At 36.4% G+C, this 23,055-nt stretch overlaps 1 protein-coding gene across 1 annotated transcript in view; it reads right to left on the bottom strand.

Annotated features, from left to right (window-relative positions):
• CNTNAP2 (contactin associated protein 2) overlaps positions 1-23,055 on the bottom strand; it is a 1,023,368-nt gene that overhangs the window by 660,711 nt on the left and 339,602 nt on the right. The window contains exon 3 of the mRNA XM_058800058.1: positions 21,907-22,100. Coding sequence (XP_058656041.1) covers positions 21,907-22,100 — 194 coding nt within the window. The remainder of the gene's footprint in view (positions 1-21,906; positions 22,101-23,055) is intronic.

Below are 23,055 nucleotides of genomic sequence, written 5' to 3' on the forward strand. Positions count from 1 at the left end.
TTCTAAAGAAATAATAGTTAAGAGCAGTAACATATCTCAAAGTTAAAATTTGCTCCCTGTTTGCATCTGTCTCTATAGAAAGACCACCCTATGTATCATACATGCTTTGGTCTCTTCCACTACTTTTCCAGGTCTCCCAGTCATTTTTATTGTGGAGGAAATACACTTGAAAATCATGTCCAAAATGTCCGTACTTAGTGCCAGGTATCTTTGACATTTCTGCTGATGCTCCTAATAAAGCATTTGACCACAAGACTGGTAGGACATGGTGTCCTGGGTAAGGTAGGAGAGAACTTGTTTGTTAATTGAGTTCTCAAATCCAGTGAATAGCAAAAACATACTTTGGAAAGTAATCCGTGTTACTCTACTATGCATTTCAGTCAGTGGGTTGACTTTCACATGTTACAGAAACTGCTAGTCCATGTGGAAGGACCATTATTGCCAAGTGAGAGGGGCTGCTGGTTAACTGCATCATTTCTGTTCACATCTCATAATCCCATCATATAACCCCACTTTTGACCCTTCTCTCTAAACACTCTTCTATTGACTGAATATGACAAAAAAGCAATTTGCAGATGCCAGAAGCCCATTTCTCTAATGTACATAACCTCAACTTAGATTTCCCCAAAAAGAAATGATAGGATAACTAATATTAAACAGTATAACTCACTTAAGTAAAAAAACTCAAATGTGAGCACAAATCTACTTAACCATTATGGAGAAATGTAAAGGGAGGTTTAGCTATTAATGCTGCTTGCAACAGAGCAATTAAGAAATTTATTTTGACAGATAAATGAATAATAAAAACTGTCCTGTAGATTCACTGAGCTATCATTTCATAAACTAGGACTGAACAGACCTGATATCCTAATAGGTGACTTCATTTATGATAAACATCATATGGACCATCAGGAAATGTTTTGATTGCCAAATAAATAGATGTTTCCCTATCATTAGCTCCCAAATGTAGTACTGATATTTTGTACAAACAGTCTGAGAGATGATTCTGAAATAACAGCACTTTATTTCTAAAACACAAGTTCATGTGTAAAGCGATCAGTTTGATAAGGTTTGCCTACAAAAATAAGTATTACTCTTCTTTACATGCTATGGTTGGAAGCTTTTAAAAAATCTAAAAACATTCTGTTCAGCATTTATACAGCCCAGTTGGGCTCCAAGCTGGACTTAAGTGCTAGTGAGCAGCTCAGGATTATACCATAAACAACTTCCTGCTGAGTCAAGGAGTCAAGATCAAGTAAAGCAACAAACGTGTCCATAAACCGTAGTAGTAAATCTAGGAACTACTGCCATCTGACTTTAGTTTTCTCACTGCAAACTGAATAATTAGAAATGGCAGTAACTTTCAAAGACCACTTTGACTCTGCTTTATCAGAAAAGCATCTCAAATTGACCGCAGGTCTTAATCTGCTCTCACAAAATTTTTCTTCTCTAATTGTTTTTACATACATAACATGAACTTATTATTGTCACTTCGTGACAGTTTTTGGTGGAAGCTATTTAAAGACTCCTGAAGTTCTCTCAAATAAGTGATACTAATATGTAGCATCTTTTTTAATGGAGTCCAACCCCCTCAAGTTGTGCAACAAAGCTGTCTTTTCTAGTCTGAGTTACATCAATCTGTTAAATCTGTCTTCAGAAACAGATGAATGAATTTGCAGTATTTTTCCCCTCTTGCTTTATTCTTTTGTTGGAAAGAATCATCATTTGTATGACCTTCCCAGAATATTAATTTTGGCACAAACCTTGTCCATGTTAGTTCTGAGGTTTCTCCAACATGAATGAGTGCAGAAATAACAACACAGGGCATAAAACATGCCAAAGCAATAAACCCCATGGGGATATATTAGACATGGAACAAAATTCTTCACTTTAGTGAAAGAAAAATCTTCCTTTTTAAAAGATTAATGTCAGATTCTCTCTTCAATAACCTGTCCTGGACTGAATGCTCTATCTCACTTTCAGGTTCAAAATGTCTCCCATAAATCAAATTCACTCAGTGAGTGTTAGTAAAAATATTTTTTAGTATAGTCTGCCCTTTTAGTTGCTGATTTGCAACATGTGTATGGATAGCTCAGAAAAAGCCTTGAAAAAATAATTTCAATAAGAAGATATCTTGTCCTTGTAAGTGGTCAATACCAATGTATCATTTCCAAATAATAAATCCCACCAGCAACTTTGTATTGTATCGGTGCATCCCTCAAACAAGAACAATAAACAGCTACTTGAAGACTCATCCTGTAACTAGAGGTAATGGTTATCCAGCATTAAAATCCTGAGTTCAGGTTTGTTCCTGTACAAGCCATTATACATAGAATTTTCAAGTCATCTTTCTAGATTCTTGCTTCTGTTTATGCTCTTGTGATATACTTAGGAATATTAAAATTTCTCATTAATATTACACTTTTAACCCAACATCAATTTACACTGTTAATTAAACATCTTGCCCTTCAGGCCAAAAATGGATCTTTTCTAATTAGTATTAGCAGATCACGTAGACTTTTCTCAGATCAAAGGGTTATTTTGAAAGCTTCATATGGTTTCTCTGAATACAGCATTAGAAATTTCTCCTTAATGCTCCCCAATTTCTTCCCAAAGGCTATCATATGTCTGCTGTAGTTTGAATAAGCTTTCCCTGTTGAATAAGGCTTGTTAGCATTTCAACGACCTAATCTCAGCCAACTTCTTTGTTTCTCTGAGTGGCTGCCTTAGCTAATTTCTTTCAGAATAGATCTTGAATCTTCCATTCTTCTGTAATACTTTCAATTTATGTAGGACAATCGAGACTAAAATTATTACATAAAGGTCACAGTGCTTAGTGAAATAGGACATAAAAGAGAAGATTTAATCTAATGCAACAAACACAAGGCACAGCTAAGAAATGTAATCCAAATTCTGATCCAAATAAATTTATCCTTTCATAAACTTTATGTCTAGTCCAATTACACAGTACAAACTTCTGTAGACTTATCATTCAACAGCAACCATTTTAAAGGTAAAAAGTTAACATAAAAACATTTCATTACAAGAATAAAGTTGGAAATTGAGATTATTTCAGGTAGTATACAATCTGTACACTTTAAAAGAATAACATGACCCATGTTTTACTTTCATTTTCCAGTAAAAGAACAGTGAACTATAAAACTAGGAGATGCAAACAGAGAATTAATCAGGACAGCTAAGGACTTTAAATAAATACCTCAATAATGACTTAGATTTTTATATGTGCAAGCAGATGTATGACACGCCTTTATTCAAAACTCTATTTATCTTCTGCAAAGTCCCTTTTAGGTCTACAGGTCTTTTCCTCTTTTTTCTTCTATTTGCTATTATAACTCCATAAGAATCCCAAGAGTACTACACATTTGAAGTCACAGCAGGTTTATTTTTTAGTCACAGTCTGCTGACAAAGTTTGACTTAATACCAATATTGATTTAATAGCAGTAATAGCTATATAGAGGGCATAGTATATGTAGCAAGCCTCACGGTCCTCCCTACTTCCCCCCATAGCATCAGTGAAGGCTCATTTTATGAAGATTACAGTGTAAATCTCTGGAAGTAATTTTTCAGGCCAATTACTTGGCCTGAAAAATGGGATTTCTGAGTAGGATTGTTTGATGTGTTCTGGCAGTGATGTCTTTGTTCATTTATTGTATAAAGGGTCTATCTAAAGGACATCAAGATAACCCTCCCAAACAACTCCCACACACTACATCTTTCTCTGATTAAGATCACTAAAAGGCAGTATTTCCACAAACTAGTGTCAGAAAACACAGAGTTTTCTGTGCTTTTACATTAGTAGCACCTAAACAGTTGGGAATGTCCTGACATGAAAGTCTTGCTCTTGGGGTGAGGGGAAGAAACAGGCTACAGGTTTTGAAGTATTTTTCCACAGTGCTTAGTAGTTATACTCTCTCTAATTTGCTTAACAGAAACAGACTTAAAATCAGCAGCCTTGTGGAGATACTTGACAGGGACAATGTCAATAGTGGCACTTAGTAGTGTACAGATTGATTTCCTACAATGACTCCAGCGATCAGATAACTTCAGAGAGACAAGAGTAAAATGAGAGGCTATGCAACATGCACATTTCATTATCAGTGATAAAACATGAACTCTGACTCTTAGCATCATGATTTTGTTATCATTGTACTTGCATCATTTTTTTTCCTCCTAAAGACTTGCAATTCAATATATCAAAAATAACTTCATTTTCAGCTGAGTTGCCTCCAGTCAAATATTGTGAGCTGGTCAGCTCTATTCCCATATCACTTCCCTACAGCTTCAGTTATTGGTGCTATTTCTGCTGCCAGGGATTTTGTTTGTGGCTTTATAAGTCATCCTATCATCAGCAGATGAAACAGTCACAAAGACTATCTTTTCTTTTAATTAAAAAAAAAAAAGTTAGGTGATAGAGAAGCACAGAGACAACATGCTCTGCAGACTAGACTCCTCTGAAATGAACAGCTCAAACTACAGTCCACACTGTTCACTATTCTGAGTGATAAGTGTACACAGATTATTACTGCATTACAAAAAAACCCAGCAATACATAAGCCAAGTTCAGAGATATGACAATGACTCTAGTGACAGTGACTACATGAGACAAAATCATATCAGGTCTCAGGGTCCTGTCACCTTAAGATGTGGAAGATAGACAAATGATTTGCCATTAGAGAGGGGGGAAAAAAAAGTAGTCAGGTTTGTATCCTCAACTAAAAAACATCAAGTTTGGCTTTGCTTAAGACTTTTTCAAACCTGTAGCACATTGAGACTGAGCATTGTTTTTTCCTTACTCTTTAAAGCATGTATGCAAGATGGGAAGCATAGCTACCATTTTGAGCAGATGCACAGGTGCTGCCATGATTTGATGAGAGATTGGCTGACAAGGGGATATGATAGGAAAATATCAGACATGTGGGAAAACAGGCAGCTGTTGTTCAGAAGCTCTGTGACTACATTAATGCACAAGATGAGGCAGATCTAACAGAGCCTGCTCACTGAGGACCCAGGGAAAACTGGCTGTGATTGCTAGATGGAGACAGCAGAAGGCAAAGGTAATAGCGCACAATGAAGAGTGAAAGCAGGAGAGATTGATATGAGGAGCAGAGTGGGAAAAACAAATGACACCTCTCTTTCTCAGTTTCCAAATAACTTGTGTTTATAGCTAGGTAAAAAGGATGTGAAGATTGCCAGGTCTTGCACCAAAAACTCCTGAAAGTTGCACTCCCCTTGTAACTTTCCACACTAGGTATTCCAGTATAACCTGCAGTGAGTACCACAATATTATTTTTACTGCAAAACCTTGGTTACACACTAGTCACTTAATGGCTTCCTGAATGCTAACTCCCAGATTAATTTCTTTTGGCCAAAAAATGCATAGTAAGCAATGCAAAAAATTGCTGGAAGAGGGTAATGTCATGATTATGGAAGATAAGTGCCACTCCAGAGACTACAGACTGCCTCTACATGTAAAGCTGAACTTCAGTACAAAGTTGAAGTTCATACTTGCATTCAAATATTCTTATTTGCATTTATTTCAAACTTCAGATCTGACAACTCAATTCTTACACAACTTACCAAGAAAGCCTAATATGAAGATTTTTTAAAATGAAATACAAAAGTAAGCATCACTTTTTGCAAAAAGCCCTTAAAAATATTACCTAGAAAACTTAAAATATTACCCATTGAATACAGCAAAGCTTTGCAGGACTGGTATAATGAATACTTGGGACACCCATCTTTACAAACACTACATTAGAAAACTATATCTTCTATAAATGCATTTCTAAAATCTTCTATAATATTTATCATAGGATTTTGGTTTGCTTTTCATGACAACTTATAGTTCTTTGGGCTTTGTCTACTAAAATCAAGTATTTTAATATTGTTAAAACAGCTGAAATCACTTGACCCTGACACTAGTCCTACAAGTATTCCTCTTAAGAAGGTTATGGATCTTTATTTTTTCTGTCTCTCTGCAAAACACTCAGGTTTTTAAACAGATCAAAATATATTCATGCTGAGCCATGATCCATAATGCACCCTGTTCAGCATATTAATGTCATTATTTGAAAAAAAAAAAACAAAATAAAATTTATAGCAGGAAAGAATGATCCTTTCAAGTATCACATTGCACCACTTATGTATTACTATTTTCCTGTTTTACCCTTTAAATGCTCCAAGGTGTAAGGCTCATTATTATGATTATACACTGCATAGCTTAGTCCCTACAAGCACATTTTGGAGCAAATAAGGGCTGGTGGTTTTATGAAGTATGAATATTCAGTAAATGTCCCTACAAAAATGAAAATTTCAATTTTACTATTTGAAAATATTTCACTACAGTTTAATGCTGGAAGGCAGGAGATAAGGGAAAAAAAGTAAAAATGTTCCCTGGTATTCAGGCCAGGAGCACCAAGACAATAGAACAAAATTGCTCACAATCCTTTTCTTGTGTGCTCCCTTCCCCATGGAAAAAAGGTATCTTTAAAAACTTCTGAAGAGTCAAAAAAACCCCAATATAACTGAAGCCTCTTATCTCCCATGCAGAGAGAATACAGAAAAGCTGAGAAAAGTCAATGAAAATCACCACAAGAAAATGCTGGCAGCAACCTGAATCCATTACACTGTACTCAGGCATATTATACCTGATATCATTTGTGTCGACAACAGGAAAGGGGGATCAAACTAGGGGAAAGAGCAAGGGCAGATTTTGTTGTGGGAGACTGTGGCTCTAGTGTGTGTAAGGACAGTCCTGAAGAAAAGAAAGCAAAACAAGAAGTCAAACCAAACATACTAGGGGTCAAGTATAGCCAGATGAAGCACTGGTGTCATGCAGATGCCTTGGTCAGGAAAAAGCAGCAAACATTGTTTACCTCTTACAGTTTTACCTTCCCTTGTTAAGTCAGGCACAGGGTTGAAAGTTATTCAGAAGAAGTCGTCATGAACTCCTCTTAAGCATCTCTTCAGACAGAACAAACTACCCACTTATTTTCTGCTGCTTTCAGGGAGTGGGCCTGTGTTGACACACACAAATTTCCTACAGTGTTGAACTTCAAAGCAGAAGTACATCAGGGTGCTTTTTTACCTTTAACAGTAGTCTGGTTGGCTTTAACCATTTGCTTTGTATGACATGGCATGTTTTCATGAGTTACTAATGGGGTAAAAATTTTATGTCCCTTTAGCTAATGTATCTCTTCAGTTTTTTACCTTCATGGTTCTTACATACGCATGTATGATAAATAGGACAAGACATTGTGTAGAAATTGCAGTCTTCAGATAAATAGAAATTGTGTGCTCTAACTACAATATTAATGCTTATATTAATGCTTTTATACCTTATTTGGAAATTATTGATCCTGATTCCAAAGATTAAGGCATTTTGGCCTTCAAACTGTGACAAGACTACTTATTTGAATACTTCTAAATCACAATAATTTTGGATTTTACCACTTTTACAGATATAGTTCTGGTGGGGGAAGGAAGTCTGCACCATTATATAAATAAAATGTTGTCCAATACATATTATGTGAAAGGATTTACACCACATATATTAATTCACCAGTTCCAATTAAAGAGCTGGATGCTAAGAATATGCAGGTTATGTATTCATCTCTCAGTCCCAAGATATCCCTTTCACATATCAGGAGTCTAAAGATGAGAAAAATGTTGTATATATGAGAGTTAGGAAGCCATGAATCAGTTTTTTATGACCTGAAACAAGAAAGTAAGTCACCTTGATAATGAAAGCTAAGCTATAATATGAGCAGGACTCTAGAATCTTATGGCAACCTATATCAGGGTGTATCGTGACAGAGAAGTCCCAAAAAGGACAGAGACTTTGTTTTATCAGTATGTAATTTCTGGGCAGAAACTGCATTGTAGAGCTCTTGTGTGTTTGGTGCTCAAAGGAATTCTATTCTGAAATGACACAAGTCTGGGGCTACCTCCTTTGGGTCTTCATAAGGGAAGGGAGAAGTATTTAATAGTTTTCAATATAACCTTGAAAATAATGATAGAATAATAAATCTGAAAGCCATTCAAACTAACATGCCTGTCAGAAACTTCATTCTAAACAACAAAAACAATAATAAAACCGTTCCACTAGGCACACACTTGAACGAAATATGGGGAAAAGATCTAATCAATAGGTTGTCTAGTAAGATTGTTAAAAACAAACTCTTGTTATTGATCTAGTTTGCTCTCAGTTTTTTGGGAGGATTTAGTGTCTTGTTTTTTTACCTTAGAAAGACAGCATGAACATGTCAGAAAGCTCTTGGAGAGTTCAGCCTGAGACCTGTCATTAACATCTGCTTTCATGCACAAAGAATTCTTTCTTTCCTGGCTTGTTTCTACTGATGAAACTCTCAAGGCTGACAAGGTTACCTCTCCCTTCTCTCTCCTTAAACTAACAAACATGTTTCACTCTTTAATTTAAATCTGCACATGGTAAAGTTTTAGCTGTGTAGTACCTGCAGAATTATCATGGTCTTATTGTCTAACATGGTACAATGTCGGTACATTTTCTTTTTTCCCCAATATACTGAGAGAATTTCACCTCTGCCTTTACTATTTCAGTATTAACTAAATATTAACCCCTAGTCCCTTACCTCTGCTGAAGAACATCTGACCCATCTTTTCTATAGCTAAACAAAAAAAAACAAAACAAAAAACAAACAAATAAAAAGTGTGAGTGTAGTTTTCATAATCTCTAAGTGTCAAAAGCCTTAAGTCTGTGTTAAAGTTACTCCCAACCAAAATTCATTTTCTCTAAAGAAATTTAACAACAGTGCCATGTCAGCAGCTTTGCCTTATATCTTTAAGCACTTAAAGACTTACTGAATTTATGAACATGAACACTTTATTGCTTTGAAAACTCTGCTTTAGAGAGGCACATCTTGAGTATGTTTGTCCAAAAGCGCTCTTCTTCCTCACCACCTTCTTTTTTTCTCTCTCTGGCACATTGGTAAAATCTGTCATGAATTAGAAAGGCTGGCTTGATGGGAATAGGAAAAGTGTACAAAACTGGGCTTGGTTTCCAGTAAATCTATTATATGGATTATAAAGCTGAAAAAGTTTTTGTCAAAAAAGACAATCTATCCTCAGCTGGCACCAATTTTTTCCTACCTTAGCCCTGAAATACTGTAACAAAGTATAGGGAACCAAGTCACACATCAGAGTCTGATCACATTTTCCTAAATATTTCAAAAGAAATAAATAACTAAGGTCAAGTAAGTGATGAGCTGAACAGAATATTTTTCCTCTTCATCCAGTCAATGTCAATGTTTTGAAGTTTAAAGGGATTTTTCTTTGCAAATCATTCTGTACAAGCAATTTGGAATTGGAAAATTCCACATTGGAATTTTGAAATTTGGATTTGTAAAAGAGTCTGTGTGTTATTCTTTCTAGAAATATACACTTTCCTATTTTTTTTTTTTTGTAAAGTAACTTCTTCTTAGAATCTACTTAGTTTATAATTTAAGCAAGAAAATAAACAATTTTTAGGATAATGATGATTCATTGCAAAAGCTTTCTCCTAGTATTTTCAGTGGCTGGACCTGAGAGTAAGAAACCTATTACGCTTCATAGTTTTCTGAATTTTCAAAACAAAGTGAGAACAATACTCTGAAAAAAACAGTTTGCAAAACAATTATCTTGACACTTCCTAAGATTTTGACCAGGCATGTAATCCTCCAAACAGGAAGAATTTCTTCCTGTGGGTGGTCTCATTAGGATGAATCCAAAGAAAAGTGCTCCCCTAGCATTTCTTTAACTTTAGGCACACTGGAAAAAATGCTAATAAAACAATCATCTAACACAACCCAGTATCCAGTACAGCCAGTGACTTTTGTGCCAGTATTAAAAACCAAAAATGATAATTTTCAGCTGATCACGATTGGTAAGGATGCCACCAAGCACATTCAAACTAGCTTAAAATTTAGCTAAGACAAGACTTTATAGCTAGAACAGTCAAGACTTATTCCCCTGTTGTGGTATTTTGTGCTGAAGTCAAGTAGAGTTGGGAGAACGACTCCACATTCGGTTTTAAAGATCAGCATGAACCAGCTTTGTCTGTAATTGCATAAATAAAAATCCTGTTATAACTTTGTATGTTCCTATGATATCATTTTAGTTAAGTTTATGCATGTAAAAGTAATGTGATAGACACATTTGAGAGACTGGAAACAAATTAAAGCAAGTTTTCCTCTATTTGTCTACAAGAAATTAGAGTTACAGCACTATTAAACCACATCAATGCTTTACTTGAACACATTTCTTATATGTAACACTGCTGTACTGCAATTCAGAAAACTCTTGCAGTTTATTTTTATTTCCACTCACTTTACTAAAACAGATTGCAGTAAAGATTAACTCATAATCTATGTACATAAGAACATACATTATAAAAGGGAAATAGAAATACTATCACAACTAAAACAGCAACTATTTTTTAACAAATTGTTATATAAAATCAATTTTTACAAATTCTGCCAAGAGTACAGTCTGTATGATGATACAAAAGCAGCACTGTTCAAGAAAATGTTAAGCACATATTTGCTTTCATTTTACTTCATGCTTTCTCTTAAACCCAATAGGAATTAAGTTCCACATAAAAGGAAAGGGCTTCTTTGTATGCCCTTCTGAATAAGATCATTGCCAATAAGCAATGTGCTATTCTCTATCTTAAGGAGTCTGAAAATATTTTTAAACAGTAAAACATACATTGAAAGAAGAAAATTTAATAAATAGCACAATGGAGCGTTCTTAGCCCAGGTCTAACTTTTTCATATTTTTGATGTCAATTTACCACTCCTGAAAGGTGTCAGATTAGGAACCCTCAGGCTGAAGTTATCTATACAGTCACAGACACAGTGCATCAGCAGCAGCATTGTCAAATTTCCCTGTAAAATGAATTTCTCCTCTAAAACTCATCAGTTTATACACAGCCAAACAAATTAGGGTGTTTTCTTCTTTTTATTTTTTTTTTATTTTATTTTTCAATACTGGAAAAAAGAATGGAAAGTGATTTTCATAAAGGAAGGAGTCAATTTTTTAGCATTAAGGGGGCTTCAAATCACATATGTTTGTGAAATAATTTGTTTTGTGATCTTATTTGAGCAACAGTGCGATTTTAAAGTCAGGAACTTGACCTTAAACTGGCAGCTCCCCAGGATGCATTATCTCACCTTTTCTTTTGCAAATCCTAGTTTCCAGTCTCCCCATTTAGCAAGTACCAGATGCTAAAAGTACAATTCCACATATGGACAAGCCCAAAAATATACATTGAAGTGAATGCTCATTGATTCAACCATCACTTGCTCCCAGGTAATTAACTCCATCTTCAGCAGAGAGATAACACCTAATCAGCCAAGGGGCAAATGAGAGACAACTTTTACAAGCTATGCTCTGTTCATTCATACCACACCTCCCAGGCAACAGAAGCAGTACAGCAAAAGGCCTTTGTTCCACCTGAATTGCACAACCACGTCTTTCATGTGCCAGCACAAACCCATCTATTCTGCCAAACAGAAATATTTACAGGGTATATTATACAGAAAAGTAAAGTGACCATCTCCCAGTATAAGGATTTTAGTATTTGCAGTGTGTAGCTGTCTCAGCCTAAGAGTTCTCCTGATAGGAGTACCTTTCAGTTTAATTAATTAATAATAAATTAAAAAGGAAATTAATTAATTAAGGAAGAACCAAAAACCTTTTAAAAAATCCATCAAATAAGCACCAGACTGAAGCACCACAGCTTTGAGCACAGTTTAATTTTTGCCAGGGCCAAGCAAAGAAAAGCTGAGAACATTTCCTGTTTTACACATGCCTAACATTTAACTAAGATTTTTATTATGTCATATGGTACTCCACAAAGAATTTCAGTCAGGCCATTGCTCCTTTTTTTGTAAATATTATACCAACACACTTGAATATGCTCTCTGACGATGTATGCTTAATTTTAAACATTTAGTTTCATTACTTTAATTTCAACATTTGAAGTTGAGCACAGGAGCATTTAGTGGATCAGAACTTAAATCACATTTCACATGCACTATTGAAAACAAAATGTAAACTATTGGTGCTACCAATGGGGTTTGCTTTGAATTTAGAACTAATATCTGAAGTTTTTTAACACTTAAGGATATTCTATGATGCATCTCACCACAGAAACTGAAGCCAGCTGTAAATGAAAAAGATAAAAAAAGGCCATATGCACTAAACACAGAATATATTGATTTGCCTCTTCATTTCAACAGTTAGCTGTTTGGACAAATCTCAGACATCATCCAGAATCAAAAGGCTATAAGCAACTTCAGCATGTTGCTTGGTTCAGCTCCCTCAAAACCTCTTTGGGCAACTTGTTCTTGAGCTTCATGGTGGAAAAACTAGGAAGAAACTAAGGAAGTTTTTGACAGATCACATTTTTGACAGCTGTGTATAGAAGTGTATTCAAAGAATCACAGTATGGTTTGCGTTAGAAGGGACCTTAAATGTCATCTAGTTCCAACTGCCCTGCTGTGAACCTTCCACTAGACCAGGTTGCTCAGAGCTCCATCCAACCTGCCCTTAAACAGGCCCAAGGATGGGGCATGTCTTCTCTGGACAACCTGTCCAAGTCCCTCACACCCTCATAGTAAAGAATTTTCTTCCTAATATCTGATCTAAACCTACTCTCTTTCCATTTGAGGCCATTCCCCTTTATTCTGTCATTACATGCTCCTGTAAAAGGTCCCTCTCCATCTTTCTTGTCGGTTCCTTTCGGGTGTTAAAAGGTTGCAATTAGGTCACCCTGAAGCTTTTTCTTTTCCAGACTAAAAAACCCAAATATTTTAACCTCCCCTCAAAAAGGATGTGTTCCATCATCTTAACCACCTTGGTGTCCTCCTGTAGATCTACTCCAACAGTCCCATGTCCTTCCTGTGCTGGGACCCCAGAGCTGATGCAGCCCCACAGGTGGGGTCTCACCAGAGAGGAGCAGAGGACAGAATCCTGTTGGCCACACTGCTTTGGAGGCAGCACAGGACACAATTGGTTTTCTGAGCTGTGAGTGCACATGGCTGGGTCATGTCCAATCACTGATCTGCCATCATCCCCCAGGGCCTTCTCCCCAGGGCAGCTCTCCTTCTGTCCATCTCCCAGCCCCTGTTAATAGCGAGGGTTGCTCTGACCCAGGTGCAGCACCCTGAGCTGGTTATTCTATTATATAAGGCAAAGACACTGCAGAAGTTTTTTAACATAACAAAACATAATGACTAAGTAAAAAGCAAGACTCGTGTTTTGTAACTCTACATTTTCTAATTTAACTTAAAGCAAATAAAATACATTTATCATTACTTGTTTGGAGTTTTTTTTACATCTGTGGAGATCACTGGAATTCCTATTTCTAGCCATACTTTTATCAAATGAGACGTCAGCTACACTACCCTAGTATGACCCTTTTTATCCAAGACATGATAGAAAACTAAAAATCAGTATCCAGTAACAATAGAAATACCCTAAATCAAACTTTTGGTCATATGTTGCCCTTCTTCTATAAGAGTCTCATAAATTATTTGATATATTTATATACTGTAGCCAAACAAAAAAGGGTTGACAAGCCACAAGGAAATCATTACAGTCCATTTTATTTGTTCATATTCAGTAGACTTAATCTAGACATTCAAAAGTGTTTCTAGAGAGAACCTGTAAAAATGTATAATCTTTGAAAATTCTCCTCTGGTTCTATCACCTAAGCATGTGTTCAGGCTTCCTGGAGGGGATTAAGGGTGACCTAGATAACTATGCTAGGATTTTTAAGTGACTATTGATGCACTCCACAAAGATATGTTAGCCTAGATGTGACGCCATGGAGCCATGACTATTGTCATAGCTGAGCTGATTAGATACACCACGTAGTCTTTTGGGCTGGCTTAGGGACCTGTGCATTGTGTTCATTGTCAGAGGATGACGCTCTTAGGTGTATGAAAACCAAGCCATCTGAGAGCTAAGAACTGGATTTAGGTGCCTGCCTTTACATGTCTGTGTTTAAAATTGGATGGTTTAACATAAACAGACAAGTAGTCCTCAGGCTAAAAACAACAGATTAGAAAATAATCATTTAGAATGGAAACTTTCTATCAGACTACACTGCATACCTCTCATATGTTATCCCAATATTTTTAATGGCTTTTACAGAATCAGGGGAGGGCTGGGATGCTGTCTGCCACCACACCAGGGGGAATTTTGTCTTCTCTTTACCTGGCATACTCTGTGATAATTTAAAAATTATTCTGCTTATGCCTCTGTAGATAGCCTAATACAACTATAGAATCTTTCTTTCAATAACAGAAATAGCATCTTAGATTGAAAATGATAATAACTTTCTATCTGATCAATCAATTTCCAAATGCCAGCTTATTTTCCATTAAAAGATGCTATTTACAGTTATAAGCAAACTCACAACCCCATGTTTCTGCTAAAAATAATATTAGAGGTCTTTCTTCCTGCAAAAATATGATTTCAAAGATTCTAAGCAAAAGTATACTTAGAAAGTCTTCTAGGCAGGATATAGCTTCACACATAAAATACATTATTAGTTAGAGACACATAAGTATCTATATATATTATTTTTTCCAAAAAGTCAGTAGTTTAAACTAGCATTACTGTTTAGCCCAGTTTGGTGTTAATCTTAGTATTCCAACATTTAAAAGGCTATCAGATCTTCTGACATTTTAATACAAATACAGTCTGTGGCTGTGACAGCATTTGGCATAGATATATTTTGCCATGATATTTCAGATAACCCCAAGTATGTTTCTCTAAATGCATTTAAAAATCTTCACAGTTTCTCTTAACAGATTTCACATGGAGAAGAGTAGATTAGGAAACAGGCTTCATCCGGATAGCACTGATGCTTATCTGCAGCTTTCTTTTCTTCAGGGTTTCTAAAAATTCCATTTCAGCAACTGCCTGAATTTCTAAAGGTATCCTATCAAAACTTTATCATATTTATTTGACATAATAATGGAGACTATTACATTAGGTCTAGAAGAGAATTTACGTTCACTACAGGCAAAGAAATATTTTTCTGTGTCCATACCCCTTCAGTCAGAGGCCCTCAATGTATAGGTTAGGTCAAGAATGTCCACTAAGTGCTGAGACAAAGTGACTTGGGTGGGAGTTATGACTCCTCATTCTATCAATACACCCATAAAGGTGATATTGGCTGTTGCAAGTGAATGGAAAAATCTTTATAAGAGAAAGTTATGGGAGACTGGTCCTCAGAGGCATAGGATCCAGGCAGCGTAAGGCACAATGAAATTAACAAAAGTCACACAGGAAACTGCAAGAGGAAAATGAAAATTTTCCCCCTTGCTTCCCCCACCATGAAAGGAAAGTTTTTTAAAAAAGAGGAAAAAAGACATTTCTAGTAATAAATTATGCAAAGAATTAAAAGCCAGTGATTATGACATTGGTAACCTTGAGACATTGCTAAGGAGACAGCAAGATACCATTCAAAATCCTTCCAGATAGGATTAGTCAGGGAGTCATTACATAAAAAACAACATTTCCAAAAGACTTATAAACACAAGCCAAAACTTTTGCACTGATTAATATATCAAACCACTTTGCCATGTTTAAATAGGTCTGCACAGTGTCTGATATTCTAGTAAGAGCCCAGAAACAACAAATGGCAAGTCACAGACCATTCTAATCACATTTCATATTTTCCAAGTGTTCCCATAACTATAAAAAAGTATAATGTCATGTAAACTAAATTGGTTTAATAAAATAATGTAATCCAATAGAAGTACTTAAAAAAGGACAAAATTTCCAGGCCTATAAACCCATTAACCCATTAAATCTTTCTATGATGTAAGTTGTAAGATATTATGAAGCAAACACAAAAAAAGGAAAATGGCATTAAATATCAAACTCGAGAACTGTTTCACATCATCCTTCATTAATATTCAGCTGGGGGTTATGGATGTAAGTTGTCTCTCAGGGGAAAAAGCAGTGACAGATTTCACAAAGCAAATAATTCTTGCATGTCCTAACATAGTGGGTGGATGCTAGAATTTATTCCTCTTCAACTGTAGTTGCTACACACAAATCATTGTACTCTAAGATGTATGCACTAAGTCTTTAGTTAGCTGAAAATGTTGCTCTCTAGAGCAGGTGGAAGGGACTTGGGAACGTAATAAGTCTTGCAACTTTTTCTTGGAATAATCTCACCAGAAATGCGTGTCAATATGAACAGAAACTCTGAGCAGATGTCTTTCACATAATTTCAGCTAGGTAGAGCTGCATAAGATTTCCTTATATCTATCTAGTCATTAAATGCTACTTTAGGCCTGTCTGATGGTTGCTATTTCCAAAGGCACCCAAGAGTATCAAACATCTGAAGTCTCGCACAGCTTGAAAAAGTTAATCATCTAACTCACATGAGCTTCTTTCACAATGACTTTTGGCTCAATCCTGTAGCAAAATATTCTGAAATGCTGAGAGCTGTTTTCCTGTAAAAGCTAAATCCACTGTGCTGTAGCAACTTCCTTCAATACCAAGGGGAACCATGTAAATTCTCTTCACATAAATGAAGAGAATATATTGCTAAACAGCAGTTTATTCCTCATTTCCCAGAGAAATACAAAGTTCATTTTACAGTTAACTCAGTGGATTCCTGCCTATTTCACCTAAAACAGGGAAGAGACTAAGAAGTATTAAAATGAAAAAAAAAAGTTTTGAAGCCAGTAGGAAAGTACATAAATTAAATTCCTTTTCAAAAGTCATTATTCATAGTGAAAACTATGTACTCACTCAATATCTTTTCAACAATAAAAATAATAGCAAAGCAGATGTTATGCATAACACACTCTAATTAAACAGGAAGAAAAACAACAATATCAGAAATACATAACTGCTTTCAATTGTAGCAGAAGCCACTTTGTCAACATCTAAATTTTCTGTAATAAAGCAAAATCTCAAAATCTCCTTTCATTTACATCTTTGCAGCTCCACTGATGCTGAAGATAAGAATCAGGTACAGAATATAATTTGGAGGTCATGTGCTGAGAGTCTACACTCTACCTTTCCCTTTTATTTTTACTCATAATTACCATAATATTTTTGGATTTTCTGTAAAACTTTGATACTTTCTGGTATGCCTCTGGACAAAATGTACAGTCCACAGCTGGATAAACGCATTATGTGACAGGTGAGCACCTGGCTTATGGGTTGGGCATAAAGGGTTTCAGTGAATGGAGTGACATCAGACTGGTGACCTGTGGGATTTCAAGGGGAGCTCTGCAGGGCTTCATCCTTAGCCTTGTGCTCTTCAACATCTTCATAAATGACTTGGACACAGGACTAGAAGGGACACTAAGCAAGTTCACAGATGGTACAAAACTGAGACGAGCTGTTGACTCCAACGAAGGCAGAGAGGCCCTGCTGAGAGACTTGGACAAATTGGAGGGCTGAGAAATTATCAACAACATGAAGTTTATCAGAGGAAAGTGCTGGATTTTGTACCTGGGATGGAACAACATGGGGTGTATGGACAGACTGGGCAATGAAATGCTAGAAAGCAGCACTGCAGAAAAGGACCAGAGGGTTCTGGTCAATGGCAAGTGGAATGTGAGCCAGCAGGGCCCTGGCAGCCAGGAGGGCCAAGCCTGTCCTGGGGACATCAGGCACAGCATCACCAGCCAGGCAAGGGAGGGGATTGTCTCATTGAGCTGCTGGGAGCAGTTTTGGGTGCCACAATACAAGAGAGATATGAAGATGTTAAAGAGTGTCCAAAGGAGAGCAGCTGAGATGGTAAAGGGCCTTGAGGGGAAGCGTTGTGAGGAGCAGCTGAAGTCACTCAGCCTGTTTAGCACAGAAAAGACTGAGGGGTGACCTCATTGCCGTCTACAACCTTCTTATGAGGGGAAGAGAGGAGCAGATGCTCATGTCTCCTCTGTGGTGACCAGTGACAGGACCCCAGGGAATAGACTGGAGTTGTGTCAGGGAAGATTTAGGCCAGATATTAGAAAAAGGTAGTCAGGCACTGGAACAGGCTGCCCAGGGGAGAGGTCACAGCACCAGCCCTCACAGAGCTCAAGAAGCATTAGGACAATATTCTTGGGCATATGATGTGGCTCTTGGGGATGGTGCTGTGCAGGGCCAGCACCAGGATGGTGCTGTGCAGGGCCAGGAGTTGGACTCAGTGACCCTTGTGGGTCCCTTCCAACCCAGCTTATTCTCTGATTCTGTGACTTTGATATCATCAAGAATAAAATGATGAGAAGACTGAAAGCTGATATCAAGTTCTAAGGCCCATCAGTGGCTGGGCCTCTGCCACTAATGCATAAACTTTGAGTCTCAATGTTTCAGAAGACGTCTTATAGCTATAGAGCATATTTGCATTATGCTTAGTGTGAGACATTTATATCATCTATAGCTGAGTTAGCAAATAGAAACAGTATTATATGTAGAATCATGCCTGGTATGTGTTCATCAGGCAAATAGCATTGATACAGAAACTAAAATGAGCATCTATACCAAAACAAAGTGGAGAGGGTTTTTTTGTGTACATGAAATACCCCAGTGTATTGACATACAAAGGGAAACCTCATGACCTATCAAAATTAGACTCTCAGACTACAAGAGTGAAGGTAGGAGAGGTGATCAAAATTCTCTAGTTGCTAGGCATTTTATGGAAAGAGGCCACATTCACTCATCTTATTAAAATTCATGAAAATTGAAAATATCCAAAAGCCCAGGAGGGGTGGGGTCACAAAATCTATTTCACAGAACTGGGAAGCTTACTCTAAATTCACCTTGAAAGCACTTTCCCCATCACAGACTTCCTGAGAGCCTTTTGATTTCTCTCCTACTTAGGAGGTAATTATAGAACTCCTTTTCCTCCCTGACTAACACATACAGAAGAGTTCACTTCAGCCTTTTATGCAGATTATAATGTTTTGTTCCTGACTAGATCCCTATTGCAAATTATTTCTCCTTTTCTCTCTCTCCAATTCATATATTAACTTTATTTCCTTTTGTTTTTCACATCACATCCTCAGTGTCAATTGATATCATAACTGCTTTAGTCTTAAATATGGTTGAACTTTGCACTTATCTTTTACTCTTTTAATTTGCTTTTGCGTTTAATTTTAAATTTACTGTTGTCAGAAAACAATGACATTCAGTCATAGGGATGATGGAAGAGGGTTTTTAAACAAAGGCTGCATAGCGCATTTCTCCTGCGGATAAATATCTTAAAAGATAACAGATGCAAAGGTAAAGAATAGATTCTCTCTAAAAAGGTTTTTAAGGCCAGCATAGTGAGTCATTTAAGATCACCACAGTCATTTCAGTCAGGAACAATCTGATTTTATGAATTTAAAGTGCCTATGATAGATACTTGGCTTATGTAGTCTAGTCTGGTCCTAACAGCTACTACCACTGCTTTTAATTTCTTGTACAAATTGACACTAGATGGAAGATTGGTGCAGATTTTCCATCCATTCTGTTTTCACATCAGGAAGGTCTGTCTCCTTGTAACACTACCACTACAATAGGACCACAGAATTTCTCCATCACCTCCCCTGTTTTGGGAACATATTTAGATGAATATTCACTAATAATGAATAAATAGTGTTTCCAAGATAAAACCAAAGCTGAGACATCATTTAACCACCAAAGCAACACTATTTTAGGCAAACTAGAGTCAATAACTGTGGCATTTTTATTTTTTGCAAACAGCCTACTTTTACTCTTAAAAGAAAGCAGAGATACAGTAGCATTTATTTTTTAATCTACTTTACTAATATTGGCTCATCACACTCTTTTTCAAATGATGCCAATGGTCAATTACAGACCAGTAGTATTCCCCTAAATCCACTAAGCATGCATAAGTGCTGATAAAGAGGAAAATGAAATGTTCTTGCATGAAGAAGCTATCAATATTTTTATATTAAGTGACAGTATAAGAATAAACACTTGCTATAAAGCCCTCACTTGGTCTGCTTTGCAAACAAGCAATCACAGCTGTGACTAAATCAGCCAAACCAGGCATCACAAAAAGTTATTAAGAACATATTTTTCCTCAGCCTAAGTATTCTGCTTTATATATTATTCACTCAGCCAGCTGCAAAGCTATCTCCTGTTCTTGGTGACTTCAACAGTAGTGGTTGGAGAAGTTTTTATACATTTAGAGTAGGAATATAAAAATATTTATAGCATTTAGTTTTTACAGTAAGTGGCCTTAAAAGAGAATTTTTTATATTCATCAAGCTAAGCACAAGTTGTTCCATACTCTGATGAATCATATTCATATCCAAGTTCTAAGGAGTCTAAACAAAATTCAATATTTTTTCTCTTCAAGGTTGTCCACCTCCCCAGCTTTAAATTCTCCCTCTTTCAGAATCCTATCTGGCACATGGAAGAAATTTTTTCAATAAATCAATACTGTAATAAAAAATGACTGTTTCTACACTCTCCACATATTAACTGAGTTTCTCTCATACAGAAAAAAATCATTCACCTTATGCTGTATATTCTACATTAATTTTTAATAACAGAACTTAATAAAAGAAGCACCTGGCAAAAATGTGAATCTAAAATATCACTGTGTTAAATCTTGTCTGCTTTTATATAATAGCTAATCTCTTAATTTGGTTTCAGAAAGAATAATAGCATTTTTCTGCTTTCAAAGTATACTTTTGAGAAAGAATACCATCCGAAAGAAATGTTATGAGTATAGAAATGTTAAGTAATAGCTATCATCTTTTTGTCAGCAAAATGGATGGCTAGTGTTTTTAGCAAGAATGAAATTAGCAGTTTATCCATGGGAAAAAAAGTAAAAACAAATCCAAATTATATGCTTTTTTCCTAAAATACTTATAGCATAAATACCCATTGTCATGGTTTAACCCCAGCCAACAGCTAAGCACCACACAGCTGTTCACTCACTCCTCCATGGTGGCATGAGGGAGAGAACAGGAAAAGTGAGAAAACTCATGGGTTGAGACACAGCCACTTTCATGCGTAAAAGCAAAAGCCACACTCAAACAAGTCATAAATGAACTCATCCACCACTTCCTATGGGCTGACAGCTGTCTGCCAATTCCCAAGGAAAACAGGACTCCATCACGTGTAACTGGGACAACAAATATCATCACTCCAAACATGAATATGCCCTCTTCCTCCTTCCCCCAGAATTACATTGAGTTGTGATTCCTTGTGGTAAGGGATTTCCCAGTGGTCAGCTGGCATCAGCTATCCTGGCTGTCCCTCCCTCACAGTTTCTTTTGCACCCACAGCCTACTTGCTGCAGAAGGGTGAGAAGTAGAAAAGGCCTTCAGGCTGTGCAAGCACTGCTCAGCAGTAAAGAAATCACCCCTGAATTAGCAATGCTGTTCCCAGCACAAATCCAAAACACATCCCCATATTAGCTAATGAAAAAAATGCTCTCCATCCCAGCTAAAACAAATACATACCCACAGCACCTACATGGAAAATACTACATACATGATAAAATTGCTCTCTAGCACATGTACACACAAGAAGAAATTATCTTCAAAAATTTTAACCAAAGAATTTTCAAAACCACTATTTCATCTCACTCTGCAAAATTAGTTAAAAGGAAAGAGGAAGCAAAGCATGAGAGACCCATTGAGCAATACCAGCAACCAAAAAAAATTTGCATATTCTGCTAAATACTGTCATCCCAAAATGTGTTTGCTAATCTGGGGATAGCCCTCCTGACAGCAGCTGCATCCTAAATAACCGTGTTTTGAGCAAAGCTCTGCTCTGTCCTGATATAAACAATGGAGGGTTCTACAAGTCATAGAACTCCAAAAAAAAACCCACTGACAATATTATCATAACAACACCTCCATTTCACAGCAATTACTTACCCAGATGTTTCCATCCTGGTGGTATGGTTTCCAGTTTCTCCCTGTATCGCTGTAGAGCATCCGATATTGAGTGACCCAGTCGGAGCTGCTGTACCTGCCCTGGGTTGCAATAGCACTGATCTGCTTCCTGTTCCCAAAATCCACCTGCAGCCATTGGTAATGATCACTGTCTGATGGAGACCAACCTCCTGCACCTGTTGGGAAGAAGCAGAAGGGAGATTCAGATCTCAGGCAGTTGCTTTGATGGGAACTCGTTGTGAAGATGCTGATTGCTGGAAGTCAGCCCAGCTGAGAGGAATGGAATATCAAAAAAATTTGAACACATACAAAAGAAATATGAGTTCCCATTAAAAAAAAAAAAATACAAAAACGGAGAGCAACCTTTAGCATGGGATTTAAGTACATTAAATCTATTGCCCTAATGAAATTTCTTATGTAATTATAATGATTTAATGGGATGTCTGCTAATGAATCAATGTCTTTATAATGCTTTATAAAACTACCTTTTGCCAAATTATGATTTTTCAAGGGTTGACCTATTTTCCATGATTTCCTTTGCCAGAGGAAATCAATAAATTTTTTTGTATTTTCTATGCCTTTTCAATAACATTTCAAGTTGAAAAGGTAATACAGATATAAAGGGAAGAAATAAGAGCAAGTTCTCTGCTTTATGTTTCACTACAGAGCAAAAACGGAAAGATTTACCAGAAGAATTGAGAAAGGAGCAGGAATTGCAGGGCTAGATTCAGTTTTGATCTGCTGGTTGTACAAGCTGTCACAGATTACATTGGCAGATGCCTTACACAAGTGTTATTGCTCTTTATGGGTCTATGAATTAACTTGACAGTAATACCATTAATATTCTTCTCAGCCACCAGACTGCATTAAACTGTTCTAAATAAGGAAGGCCAGTGATGCATGGATCAATGTAGTATTGAGACATTAATGCAATTTCTTATTCTGAAATAAAAATATTTAGGGGAAATCTGTATTAGGATTCTTCAGAGAATAATAAAATTTCTCAGATAGATATTATAATGATATAGCTATTATAATGGTAAGCATTAGGAAATACATGAAATAAAAAACCTCATCTATCAAAATAGGGAAAAATTGGAGAATCATTCTCTTTATAATCATAACAGACAT

The sequence above is a fragment of the Ammospiza caudacuta genome, chromosome 1, assembly GCF_027887145.1.
Source record: "Ammospiza caudacuta isolate bAmmCau1 chromosome 1, bAmmCau1.pri, whole genome shotgun sequence".
NCBI lineage: Eukaryota > Metazoa > Chordata > Aves > Passeriformes > Passerellidae > Ammospiza > Ammospiza caudacuta.